Genomic DNA, 12361 nt, shown 5'->3' with positions numbered 1-12361 from the left:
GCTTGCAAAAGCTGCTTCGCCTGGTCCGCCGCACAACCCGCCGTCAGGACGAACTGGTTAATCATGACTTGGTGTTTGAGTTCATCCATTTTCTCTCTCGACGTCGCCCGTTGTCCTGCTCGCGGCTGCTCTTCAACAGACTTTCGACCGTGTTGTTCTTCTCCTTCAACTGCCTTCACTCTAGTTGTATTCCGTCTCTGCCTCAGTCGTCCACCATTACAGCCAAACACAAATATTTACTGTAGGAGCGGTAGTGGAAGGAAATCACGCGTCACGTGATTGACAGACCGGCTCGGCCAATCGAATTGAAGAGCAACCGCCGGGTGGGATTTGTATGCGCTCGCGCGCAGAGGTGTCTCGCATCGGCGTTCTGTTTTTAAACGGTCAGATTGACGGTTTGTTTTCGGTCCTCAAAGACACCGTAGAAACGGAAAAGAGTGGCTCGCGGCGCCATTGCCGTCATTCTAGGGGGAAGGCACCCCCACCTCCCCTCCCTCGAGTAACCGCAGAGAGGGTTTGTTTTGAACTACAACTCCCATGAGCACCCGCTTTGTTTGTAAAGCTCCGGGAGGCAGACCTCTGTTTTGTGAATGACTGCCGCTCTCGTCCAATTCCCGGGCGCGCTGTGTCACTATCACGCCAAATATGGTAAACAAATCCACCATCGCCAATTACATTAGGGGGGGAGGGGGCAGCCGACAGTCATGTCTGCTCTGCGACCTTCTCGTACCACTTCTCTCTGCGCGCGTGAGCGTGCGCGTGCCTGTGTGTACCGCGCGCATGCCGCATCTTCTCTGCGCGCATCAGTCCGGTATGCGGCGGCGTTACAACATGTCCTCAAACCCCATTGTCCTTTGTTGTAGTGTCAGAAGTTCGGCTTTTTAACGTCTTATTTGCTCAAAGACACCACGGCAGGTCGGATGTTTGATGACACGAGTCATGGCAAAGATAACAATGCGATATTTTAAACTACATGGCTTGGATAACGCGTATTTACGACATAATCACCCTCATAATAGATATTAAATTAAATGAATGAGCATGTAATAACGTATCTTTAAAAAAAGAATAGGACCATTTATTCATTTTAATGATGTCAGTAGCATTTATGAATATAAAAAGAGAGGATAATGCAGTTAGGTGTGTTCACAATAATAAGATTAATTAACAATATCATACAATAGAGTTACACTGGCATTATGTAATTTTTCAAATACACCCTCTTGGCTTTTTATATTTGACAATAATGTTACAATGCAGACCATAAATCCCTCGCTTTTCCATTCACACGTAAACTGTGTGGATGGATTAGGATCAGTGGATTTATCTCGGCTTCTAAAGCAGCAGTTTTAGTACTGCAGGCTGTGTGTAAAATGAGTACTCTGATGTCAACACACACCGCTCAGGATTGTGGGTAACTCTAAACTGTTAATGTTTCATGTGTGGAGCAGCTATGTTGTTGTATGGAGGAAAGGTATTTGAAGTATAGCGACATCTGCTGGTGAAAGGAGGTATTACTGTTGGGAGTCATTGACTTCCACTGTGATCCATGTTTTTACACTACACAGACTTCAATTGTAGTCTTCTTGTGTGACCTTTGATTGGCTGACTGGTGAACAATCAACAGGTCTATGTTACCAGAAGTCCCCATGTACTTGCCATACATTATTTATAACCAGAACATGTTGAAAGAGCCTTAACATCTATATACATTCATTTATCTGGTGTTCATTTGTGAGCTATTTTTTCCTGCAATAATCCCCCCATTCCCACATGCCTTTTCCCACACACATATAAACTATCTGCAAGAAGGTGAATACACGTATTTACCAAAAGTATCAAATTATTCCTTTGGGTATAATTTGCATTTAAATCAATTGTTTTATTTCTTGTGTGTCAAGATATGATGTGCTAGTGTGCTGAAAGGAAGAGCAGAAATCAAAGAAAATGTGTGGGGGGAAAATACAAAAGGGGAGTATTCAGAACCTCGATGTTAGATCAGTGGCCAATCTCTTATATTAACAAGCGTCTTGTGTCCATCAGTTGGTTCTCCACAATTCTCTTAAAAGGTATAGTTGTGAGTTGTAGCCGAGGGAATTAAATCCAAGGGTTTTGTTTTAGTTTTTTTCTTGATTAAATTGACAGTGCTATATATATTTCAAATAGCCTACAGGTGTAACACTTCTCTTTTTGCAAACCTCTGTAGACCCATTAGAGATACTGTATGTGCTTAGTTGCAGCTGAAGGACAGCAGGAAGCCTGCATGGCAACAATAAGAAGTTCAGTTGTCTGGGTCTTTTGCCATGATCAGGTGGGGGTTATGTGTGCTCTTGAAAAGTTTTTGATCCCAGCTTTCTTTTCATTGTTCACTATCTAAAAAATAAAAAAAAAAGTACTTACAAATACTCTGTCTCCTCCCGTCCGTCAATTGGGTCCTACTTCCTAAGATCGTAAAACGAACTGACCCATTATTATGGACCCCGTCACCAAGAACGCTTCACGCCGCCTGTCGGTACAGGGCGCCCCCGGGCGGCTGGCTCTTCCGATTTTTTCGAGACTCTCGAATTGCAGAATGTTTTCGTGACGCCTTCATGACAGGACTTTTTCGAACCGAAAGGAAGGACCAGCTGGCTCCACTGATCAACACGATCTGAATATGCATCGCGCATCGGATATCGGATCGATAACCCGCCTTCGAAAGAGAGAGAGACGCGACGCAACCGAGATTATTTTTCAGCTTCCCAGAATTCGCCTCGGGTCACGCGCGCAGCGAGGATTTTCAGCTCATGTACCCATTCAGTCTCACTACTTACCTTCCTTGATCCATGATTTAAAGAAAGTTGCTAACAAGTCCTTAACCGATAATTACCTCCTACATCCCATTCACTTTGATCACCCCATCTCCGTCGGGAGCCCGAGGTCGACCGAGAGAGATCATTTCAAGTGATGAAGAACAGCAATGGATGAATACATCTCTAGATTATCCGAAGGAAATCCGGGTCTCGGAGGTCTTCAATGGGATCCAGATTCTCGTTTATTAAGAAGAACGTCGTCTCAAACTCTTTTGAACTCTGATCCACTAAATGACATTACCGCGAAGAACCTCTTATCCTCTGCCACTTCATGTCATCTGCTTCCACTGCTTCAAAATTGCTTTGATCACTCAAAGTGTAGTTCAAAACTTGGTCACCGTAATGAGGATCAAAAACAAAATTTTTTACAGTACTCTGCATCAGAACTCAGAATATTTTCAGAATGTGCTTTTTGAACTTTTGGTGATTTTCTGTTTTTGTTTCACTGTGAAATGAACCTTTTTGGACAACTGATTTTGTCTCATGTTTTGAATATTTCATAAAGTTTGGCACTGAAGTTTATCTGTCACATAAGAGAAGTCAGAAGTGCAGCACATTTGAGGCAGAAACTACTGACAAATGGATATATGTCAAGGCACAAGATCAGTTCAAGTGGCACACAGAAGAGTGGGTAAAAGAAGGATAGTCTTCCACTAAAATCATCCAAATCAAATCAGCAAGAAAGTCCCAGTCCAGTATCCCAGTGGCCCTCAGGAAGTCAGGTAAAGGTTCAGCAGTTCCTAGTTTGAGCTTCTCCTAAGGTTTTTCAAAGTTCTGAATTTCCAGTTTGATCGCTCCCTGCTTCCCATTCCATCCCCTCCCAGTCCCATCAACTCCACTTCAGAGATCCCCAGGGTTCTCAAGGAGTCAGGTCTCTTCGCCCTGATTCAGATTTCCAGATCCAGAACCGCCACCTGTTGCTGGGGAGTGGATGCACAATAAGGCTTGAATTGAGGTACTGTCTCAAGCGGCTCGAAGCTGAACGCAGCTGCCAAAGGAATTGACTGCTCAGGAGAGGCAGAGCAGGAGCAGAGAGGGAATTGAGGATATTTAGAAAGCAAATTAGCTGGAAAGGCTGCTGCGAGAATGGAGACACTGGCTCTAGGTGCAGAGCAACACTCCACTAACTCTGGACTCTCAAGAATTTCGCCTGTCTCAGACTCAACTAAGGCCAGGCAACTCCCTTTTCCAGTATCAACTTACTTTCTCTTTTGTTCATCCTTCACCCTCCCTTCCACCCAACCGCTTAGACGATCCTTTTCGAGCTCCTGAGCCGTGCGGTTAGCCGCAAAGCCACTTCCCAGGGTTTAAGAGAATTTGTCCGGCAAACTGTCTGGCCTAGCCTAGAAGGCACCAATCTGTTGTTCGTTTAAAGATCCTCAGAATCCAAGGTCATCCATCCGGCTCTTCATCTGGCTTTTTCACTCATCCTCTGGGCTCACTCATCTGTGCCTCCGTCATCCAATGGTTCTGGTGGCCATGTTCAGGATTCAACAAGTGCAGTAGAACAACAACAATTTGCGTGTGCCAATGTGTTCCATCTCAAGTTAAGATGGTCTGTGCCCTGGTACCAAGACTCTGATGTTTTTGTGACAACACATTTCGATGGATTGAGCACATAATTTTCACAGTGGTTGTTTGAGGATTTGGTCTAACAGTGGTTGATCGATTTTGAAAGGATTTCACATCGATCCCCATTGATTGATAGTCCTGATCTGATCCGATTTCAAAATGATGGATGAATCAAAGTCTTCTGAGCCCACATGAAAAAAATGTATTCATTTCCATTGTTCCCTAATGACATTGTTTCCGCATGGCCACCAATGACATTTTTTCCATCCTTAGGTGCCACAGTTCAGCCTGTCATCAGGATATCACTGTCCAACTAATAGGTGCCACCGTCTGAACCAAGAAGGATACCAGACCAAGAACAGTTCCACAGTCTCCCTGTTGTCTCGTCTCCAAACCAGACCACCTATGGAGGTTGCCCACATCCGTTCCACCGCTTTGCCCTCTCTCTCTCTCCACTCTCCATTGACAACCCCTTCCTCGCCTCCAGGTTCCCTCCACCTAACTGTGAGAATTCCATCACGTATTCCATCTTCCCCACACATCGTCATCGCAGGTGTTCCGCTTGAGCTCGGATGTCTTCTCCTCAGTTCAGCTCAGATGAAGGCTGTTGCTCCACACGTTCCAGGGTTCAGTCATTCGCTACCAAAGAGGCCGCACTCCAAGGGTTTCTTACTCAGACTTACCGACAAAGAAACTGGCTCTAAAGCCTAGAAGAGTCATCCGCCCAGAGTCCCCAACCCAGTCCCGCTATCAGCACCTCAGAGAGTTCACCCCCATGCAGGACAGCCCGCAACGTTTCCGTGTATGAGAGCAGGGTGTGTGTGAGCTCACCTGTTCCCTCCCCTCCAGGCCCCCACCCCCAGTTCTTTGAGGGGGTGACGTTTACAAGGTCGTATGTCCTGCTCAGGGAGGGTGGAGGGGGGAGGGCAATAGATTCCTGGTGTTAATTGACGGTCCTGAGGCTAGAAGTAGGATAGCTGCTAGCTAGAAGCTGTAGAATTATCAACTTTAAGATTTACAATCTTATTGGGCCATCAGGATCAGGCTGGGAGAGGTACTGTTGTGCACCGACAGATATGCTAGAGTTCAGGTCATTTAGCTTTCTCTCTTTCAGTCTTCCTGATTGTTTGTTTTCACCTGTCATCACACCTGTCTCCTTCACTCATCAGTGTCAGCCCCGCCTGATTTACCCACTGTCCCTTGTGTGTGTGTCTTGTTACCCCTGTCTCCCCTTGTTCTGTGTGTTGTCGTTGTGTCTTTCTGGTCAGTCAGTCAGGTTATGATCAGTGCCTTTTGTTTTGTTTTTGAAATCCCTCACTGGCGCGCTTTCATTTTTCATTACAGAACCGAAAAATAAAGTACTTACAAATACTATACTTTATCTCTGTCTCCCGGGTCGTGCAATTGGGTCCTACTTCCTAAGTGTCTGAGATCGTAACAAAGAACAGCTGTTCAAACATTTGCCCTCGCCGAGCAGGCCTTTTGTCGAGAACCTGAACAAACCTGGAGACTTTTAAAACCAATTCAAACCTCCTTGAAAGGGTGACATTGTCATGGCATCGAGGTATCGAGTGTTTCAGCCGCGATGTTGCCACTCAACCATCCTCGGTGGCCTACGCCCAACGCCATGCCCTCCAAATATTTTTAAACTCAGCACAGATGGGCTGAGACAATCAGTTTGGGGAGGAAGAGAGATGGCACTGCGGGAGGAATCCCCGAGCACGAGGAGCAGGAGGCAGTGTCTGTTTACTGCCACGTGATCGGGTCAATATGAGGTCTTTAAATCCACATCTCTTCAGTGGGATGCCTGGTGCAATGACATCTCAACTGGCAATCAGGGTATACGTAATAAGAGGAGGGTATAGGACAGCACTAAGCTATAACAGGGGACATGTGTTCCTCCACATTGATTAATTGCATTCCTTCTTCAGCCAATACGTATATAGAGCAAACATATGAGGAAGGTTTTGATTTGACATATGCAGTGACAACAGGGTGCTGCATGGTGTAAGCTGTTTGGATCATGTGCACCCCTATTAGAAAGAGTCAATGCTTTCCTCCAGATGTAGGAGCTACGAGTCACCCTCCAGGCCTCCATATCAGCGGCTAGATCAGTGCCTTCATTTGGGGTTTGGGAACGCTGGTGAAACTGTAATGCGCTGTCAATACACTAGGTGGCAGTGTGTCCTCATAATTAATATTGCCTCTGCTTTTCCCTTATACTATTAATGATGGCCGACAATCTGTTTTACCTGAACCTGTGTATAATGTGACATCAACAGTGGAGGATTTTATAATACTTGTGTATGATAAACCTCTTTACTCCTAAAGGCCCACTGACAGGGCCACACACAGATTTGACATGTTTGATTCAATATTTCCACAAGATCAATTTGGAGGAAAAACATCAGAGGGTCGATATGATGGGGAATCAGTTGGCTTTATGATAAGCAGTATTTTATGTGTGATAGCCTATGTGTGACACGTCTGATGTATTACTCTCCCTCTCTTCTCTCAGATTGTTGCATTATTGTTGTTTGCTTGTATGTTTTGCTCATTTTGCAAAGTATCATGTTTTCTCACATTTCCATATAACATACTGCAACACAATTGTTTTACCATGAGCAACTGAACTTTCTTTTTATTTTTTAAAGTTGTTTTTTACCATTTGACTCATGTCTGGACTAAAATATGAAAATATCTGGACACATTTACCGGGAAAGAAATCAAAAGGTATTCAATCAACACTTTTCTTCTTCTCACGTTTGTAAAGAAACAATAATTCGCGCAACAATGAGCCACTGCACATAAAGGCATTGTGAACGCTGACGTATCAGTTAAAGTGGGCCGTCACAGAGCGCTCCAAGCGGGACCTGTGGCGCGTCTTTTTCAGCGCCAGTGGAGAAGGAGGAGGGAGGAGGAGGGTGGAGGAGGGGGGAGAAGGGGGGGGGGGGGACGCGCGCCTCGGAGTTCACATTTCAGCCCGTTTACGGGATGAGGACAAAGATTAAAGGCAGCGAAACTGCGAACCTGCACTCATTCGACAATAGTTTGAATGCCCCCCCCCTTTGTGTGTGTGTGTGTGTGCGTGCGTGCGTGCGTGTGTGTGTGTGTGTGTGTGTGAGAGAGAGAGAGAGAGAGAGAGAGAGAGAGAGAGAGAGAGAGAGAGAGAGAGAGAGAGAGAGAGAGAGAAACCTGGAGAAGCAAGGTTGACCAGCCAATCAGAAATCCCCTCCGGCGATTAAAGGGATGGTGGGCAGTCTCTCGGGCTTTATGAGCGACTTGTTTGACAACCTCCGCCACACACACATTCACATCTCAACCTCTCGACACACACTCGAGCCGAGCCGAGCCGAGCGTTTGGATGAGTAACAGTCCAGTCGGCCTGACTTTGGCATGGATCTGTCCTGAGTGGCGTGTTTCTTCCCTTTCCCCCACACGAGCTGGATGAGACTCGCGCGCTCCTCCCCACCGCCGCACTTGTTGCGCAAAAGCTGGATGCGCCACTGAGTCCTTGGAGAGGAGAGGCAGGGACGGACCGCAACAGGTGCACACAGATAATCTCCCTTTTAAAGACTGCTGCGTCGGTAGGGATTCTACTTATCATTTGGCAATTTAATATATTGTTTGTTTAGAGTTATGTTTGACTAGATAAATTCATCCGTGGAGATTTTTTGTGTGATTTTTTGTGAACATTTTCTTTTCTTTTTTCTTCAAGATAAAAAAGAAGAAGAAGAACAAACTTTAAATGCTGTTTTGAAGAATCCTTTTGGCCATCTTCACGAAGCCAGGATGCCAGTTCTGACGAGCCCCGACGTCGCCAACAAGTTGAAGGAGAGGTGGCTGGCCGCGTACCCGGAGGATCAGGCCACCGGGTCCGACTGCGCGCCCCTGGACGACAGCCTCACCAGCCTCCACTGGCTCCAGAATTTCTCCATCCTCAACGCGGACCCGGAGCGACCCAACGGGCCCGGGCCTTGCTGTCCATCCTCCCAGCACAACCTGTACCTGAAGCGGCTCGGCTTTCCCAGAGGAGGCTCCGACTCCCCGTCCAGCCCGCCGGCCGGGGACACCGCCGCCACCGGGATGCCTCTGTGCCTCGGGAGCCCCGTTACCTCCGGCAGCGACTGCCCGGCGGCGCCGCGCTTCGCCGACTGCGCACATCCCGGGAACACCTACCCGCAGATCCCCATCCAGGCAAACCCGCCCGTGGAGGTCGATTACAAAACCAACCCCAAAGTCAAACCGCCCTACTCCTACGCGTCTCTCATCTGCATGGCCATGCAGGCCAGCAAACAGCCCAAAGTGACTCTGTCCACCATCTATAACTGGATAACGGAGAACTTCTGCTACTACAAGCACGCGGAGCCCAGCTGGCAGGTAACCGAGACCGGCTAACCCCCCCCCCCCTCCATTATTGATGAGTCAGATAAATGAGGCAGGGAGAGAGAAGGTTGAAGCAATTGACCCCAGTGTCACCATCAGACACCACCTCGTTAGGCCACAGAGGCCTCCCTCTGACCGGCGTGCAGAAACACACACATCACATGTGCATATTTAAATCTATAGTGTTTCTTAAGAGTCTCAGCAATTTCCATCGTCTGTGAGTGTGTGCTCATATGGGGTTTTTGTCTGAGGGGAATGGTGATAGGGCTGGAGAGAGCACTCTAAATGTGTGTGTGTGTGTGTGTGTAGGTGTGTGTGTGTGTGTGTGTGTGTGTTAATGAGGGCTCCTGAGAGAGATGGCAGCTAAGCACAGCTGATCATGTTTGAAATTCACAGAGCTGCCTGTTACTAGAAAGCCTCATTAGGTACATTTGCTTTCCTATACAAACAACAACAATACCCCCCTCCCTCCCTCCTCCCTCCTCCCCTCTCTCTCTCCTCCTCCCACCGCCCCCTCCCTCTTCTCATCTCCCTTTAAAAAAAAGAAGAAGACAAACTGACACATCCTGTCTCTCGGATCGCTAACTTCCGATGAGATCGTGTTAAATATCCTTTTTTCTTCTTCTTCTTCTCCCCCCCCCCCCCTCTTTCTTCTGTTTGTTTTTTGTCACCAGAACTCGATCCGTCACAACCTGTCGCTCAACAAGTGTTTCAAGAAGGTCCCGAGACAGAAGGACGAGCCGGGGAAAGGAGGCTTCTGGCAGATTGATCCGCAGTACGCGGACATGTTCGTCAACGGCATCTTCAAACGCAGGAGGATTTCTGCCAACAACTACGGCGGCGGTGGCGGTGGCGGTGGCGGCGGTGGCGGTGGCGGTGGCGGCGGTGGCGGTGGCGGCGGTGGCGGTGGCGCCCACAGACAGAGCAAACTGGTTCAGGGTTACCACAGCACACAAAATGGCTGCCCGCACCAAGAAGTCGGCGAGAAGCGGAAGCACCCGTCTAAGAACGGCAGCAAGGCGACGAGGGCGACCGAGTCCCCTCTGATGGCGACGGAGGCGCACCGGGCCGACATCCTGCGGGGCGACTTCGACCTGGCGTCGGTGTTCGACGACGTCCTCGGCGGCAACTGTAGCACCTTCGAGGATTTGGACATCAACACGGCGCTGAGCTCCCTGGGCTGCGAGATGGAGGTGTCCATGCAGGGGAGGCAGCAGGGGGGGCTGGGGAGGTGGTGCGCTGGCGGCGACCCGCACCTGAACCACCACCTCCAATCCTACGGTTACATGGAGCTCAGCGTGGCGTCCATGGATTGCACGGGCGGCATGGGGGAGCTGCACGTGCCGCAGCCGCATGCGCATCCGCTGCAGCAGCAGCTGGACCAGGATCAGCTGCTGCACAGTCACCACCACCTGCAGCCGTTCGAGGAGCCCTCCGCTCTGTTCCCGGAGCAGCCGGACGAGGAGGTGCTGCAGCCCTGGGAGGAGATCAAAGCGGAGGAGCAGGCCATCCCGCTGACTCTGGATCAGGGCTTCGGCCTGTGCGAGGGCTTCTTCACGGAGATGCAGCCATGGGAACGGATGGAGGCTTATCTGTGACCTTTGACCCCTAACCTCATTGACTCGTAATGATCTTCTTCCCAATGACCCGAACGTGTCTGATTACATGACTAAAAGGACAACACTGGTTACAACTACAGAGACTTCTGCTTCCCCCCCATCTGTAATTTATTTTTGGGGTCACATTTAGCTATCTTTTCCTACGTTACAAACACGATAACATCGAAGCTATCTTGAACTTTGAACCCAGATAACAAAGTCGCCCTTTAGAAAAGACATTGATCTGATTATTTGTGGGGGGGGGGTTTTCCCGGCAGAGACACACATTTCTTCCTCAGGGCGCGAGGCGATCGACAGCAGCGCTCGTAACATGACACGTCGGGCACAAAGATATGACGGAGGTACGTTTATGAAGCAAATTACAGTTTCATGCGGAGGATTATCGCACTCCGCAGAGCGAGAGGCAGAAAAACAGGACGGATGCATCCTCCGAGTTTGGATTTCTTTGATCTTATAACGGTTTAAATGTCGGGCGGCTTGGCGATGAGAGAACGTGTTCTGACCTGCAGCTACTCATCACTCCGGGGTTTTTTATTTTTTATGAAATGATGACAGAAGCGAAAGTGAAGATGACCCAACACACAACAAGCATCGTCACTCCGGGACATAGAGGACGTGCAGGATTCTATTTTTTGCTACATTAGCATTAAACTTCTTCTTTTTTTAAATTTTAATTTTTACTAACATTGCAGCAAAAAAATCACCCGAAACAGGATGGAGACTTTAAAAAACACAATAGTCTAAAGATTAGAAATCAGTCATGTGCGACTTGTTAAATAGTCAATTTAATATATATTCACTAAAGTATATAGCATGAAAGCTAGGCAGGAATATTTTTGCCATTTTGTCTACAGTTATGAGCGGGGGGAAAAAACAACAGTCATGAAAAATGTTACGTTATGCACTTTGATAGCAGCGGTTTTAGGAAAAGATTATTTCCAGGATGTTTAGTTTGATCTTCTATCATATTAAAAATGTTTTTCTAAAGGTTGACTGACCGTAATGAACGTGATGCATCATGCTGTACTTGATCAGTTTGTTTTTGAACAATAAGTCAAGTGGGCAATTTTGAAATGCTGAAATATAATGTTTTTTCTTTCCAATTATATACAAAACTGGGCATTTGTTGATTATGTTTTCGCCAAATTTGTTGTTAAAGGAATATGCAGTTCATTGGTGTTTCTGTATTGATTCATAAGAAGAAGAAAGAGACTTCTGTTTTCCATCACTGGGTGATGGATTTGACTTTATTGATTATTTTGCTGTATGTCCTTTTTTTATTTGTTGTTTGAGAATATATTAACTCTTTGTTGCTTCGAGGAGACAAATGATGAGCAGATACATAAAACTCAACACTTAAAGGCCAGATTTTCTTATTGTATCACATTGATCAAGTTTGATATAGGAGCTCTTTTAATCCCACCGTGTTATTTTTATTTGTACTTTTTTAAGCTGTTTTAAAAATGCAATCAAGCCTTGATGCAATGAAGGGTGTCAATTAAAGAAAGAACAATAACAAACACACGTTTACTCGTCATTGTGGAATATCAGAGATTAAAACACGATGGAGTGCAGCGTAAAGCTGTCGTTAGGTGTGTGTGTGTGTGTGTGTGTGTGTGCAACCAAGAGATAAAAAGGTATATGAGAGTTTATCATTAATCAGCACAGACAAGTCTGGACTCGCTTGGTATTTGAAACACACAGCAGGTGTAGATAAAAACTACAATACGATGCAATCTGAGACATTAGGACCGCAAACTGTACCTTTAACCACGAGCTTTGATTGTTCAATGTGATTTAGAGAAGTGTGGATTCAACTATACGACCGTTGTTGGGACAACAATAGTTCTAATTGCACCCGAGACACACTCGCGTTCACGAGTATCTGAGGTCTGAGTGGCGGGTGGTCCGAGTGAAGCGGCTCACATGGAG

The 12361-nt window shown here is 47.0% G+C and overlaps 1 protein-coding gene across 1 annotated transcript; it reads left to right on the top strand.

Moving 5' to 3' along the window:
- The first annotated feature begins 7726 nt into the window (after positions 1-7726).
- foxj1b (forkhead box J1b) lies at positions 7727-11943 on the top strand. The gene is made up of 3 exons (XM_056429745.1): positions 7727-8011; positions 8143-8804; positions 9485-11943. The coding sequence occupies exons 2-3, from the start codon at positions 8217-8219 to the stop codon at positions 10406-10408; spliced, it is 1512 nt and encodes a 503-aa protein (XP_056285720.1). The 5' UTR covers positions 7727-8011; positions 8143-8216; the 3' UTR covers positions 10409-11943.
- The last annotated feature ends 418 nt before the right edge of the window (positions 11944-12361 follow it).

This window comes from Pseudoliparis swirei, chromosome 13 (genome assembly GCF_029220125.1).
Source record: "Pseudoliparis swirei isolate HS2019 ecotype Mariana Trench chromosome 13, NWPU_hadal_v1, whole genome shotgun sequence".
NCBI classification, from domain to species: Eukaryota; Metazoa; Chordata; class Actinopteri; order Perciformes; family Liparidae; genus Pseudoliparis; species Pseudoliparis swirei.
This window is presented reverse-complemented; position numbering and strand designations above follow the sequence as displayed.

What these genes read in the sequence shown, in the direction of transcription:
- foxj1b (XM_056429745.1), top strand. Translation starts at nt 8,217, where the DNA reads ATGCCAGTTCTGACGAGCCCCGACGTCGCCAACAAGTTGAAGGAGAGG. An exon ending in ACGCGGAGCCCAGCTGGCAG is followed by an intron (nt 8,805 to 9,484) that starts GTAACCGAGACC and finishes TTTTGTCACCAG; the next exon opens with AACTCGATCCGTCACAACCT.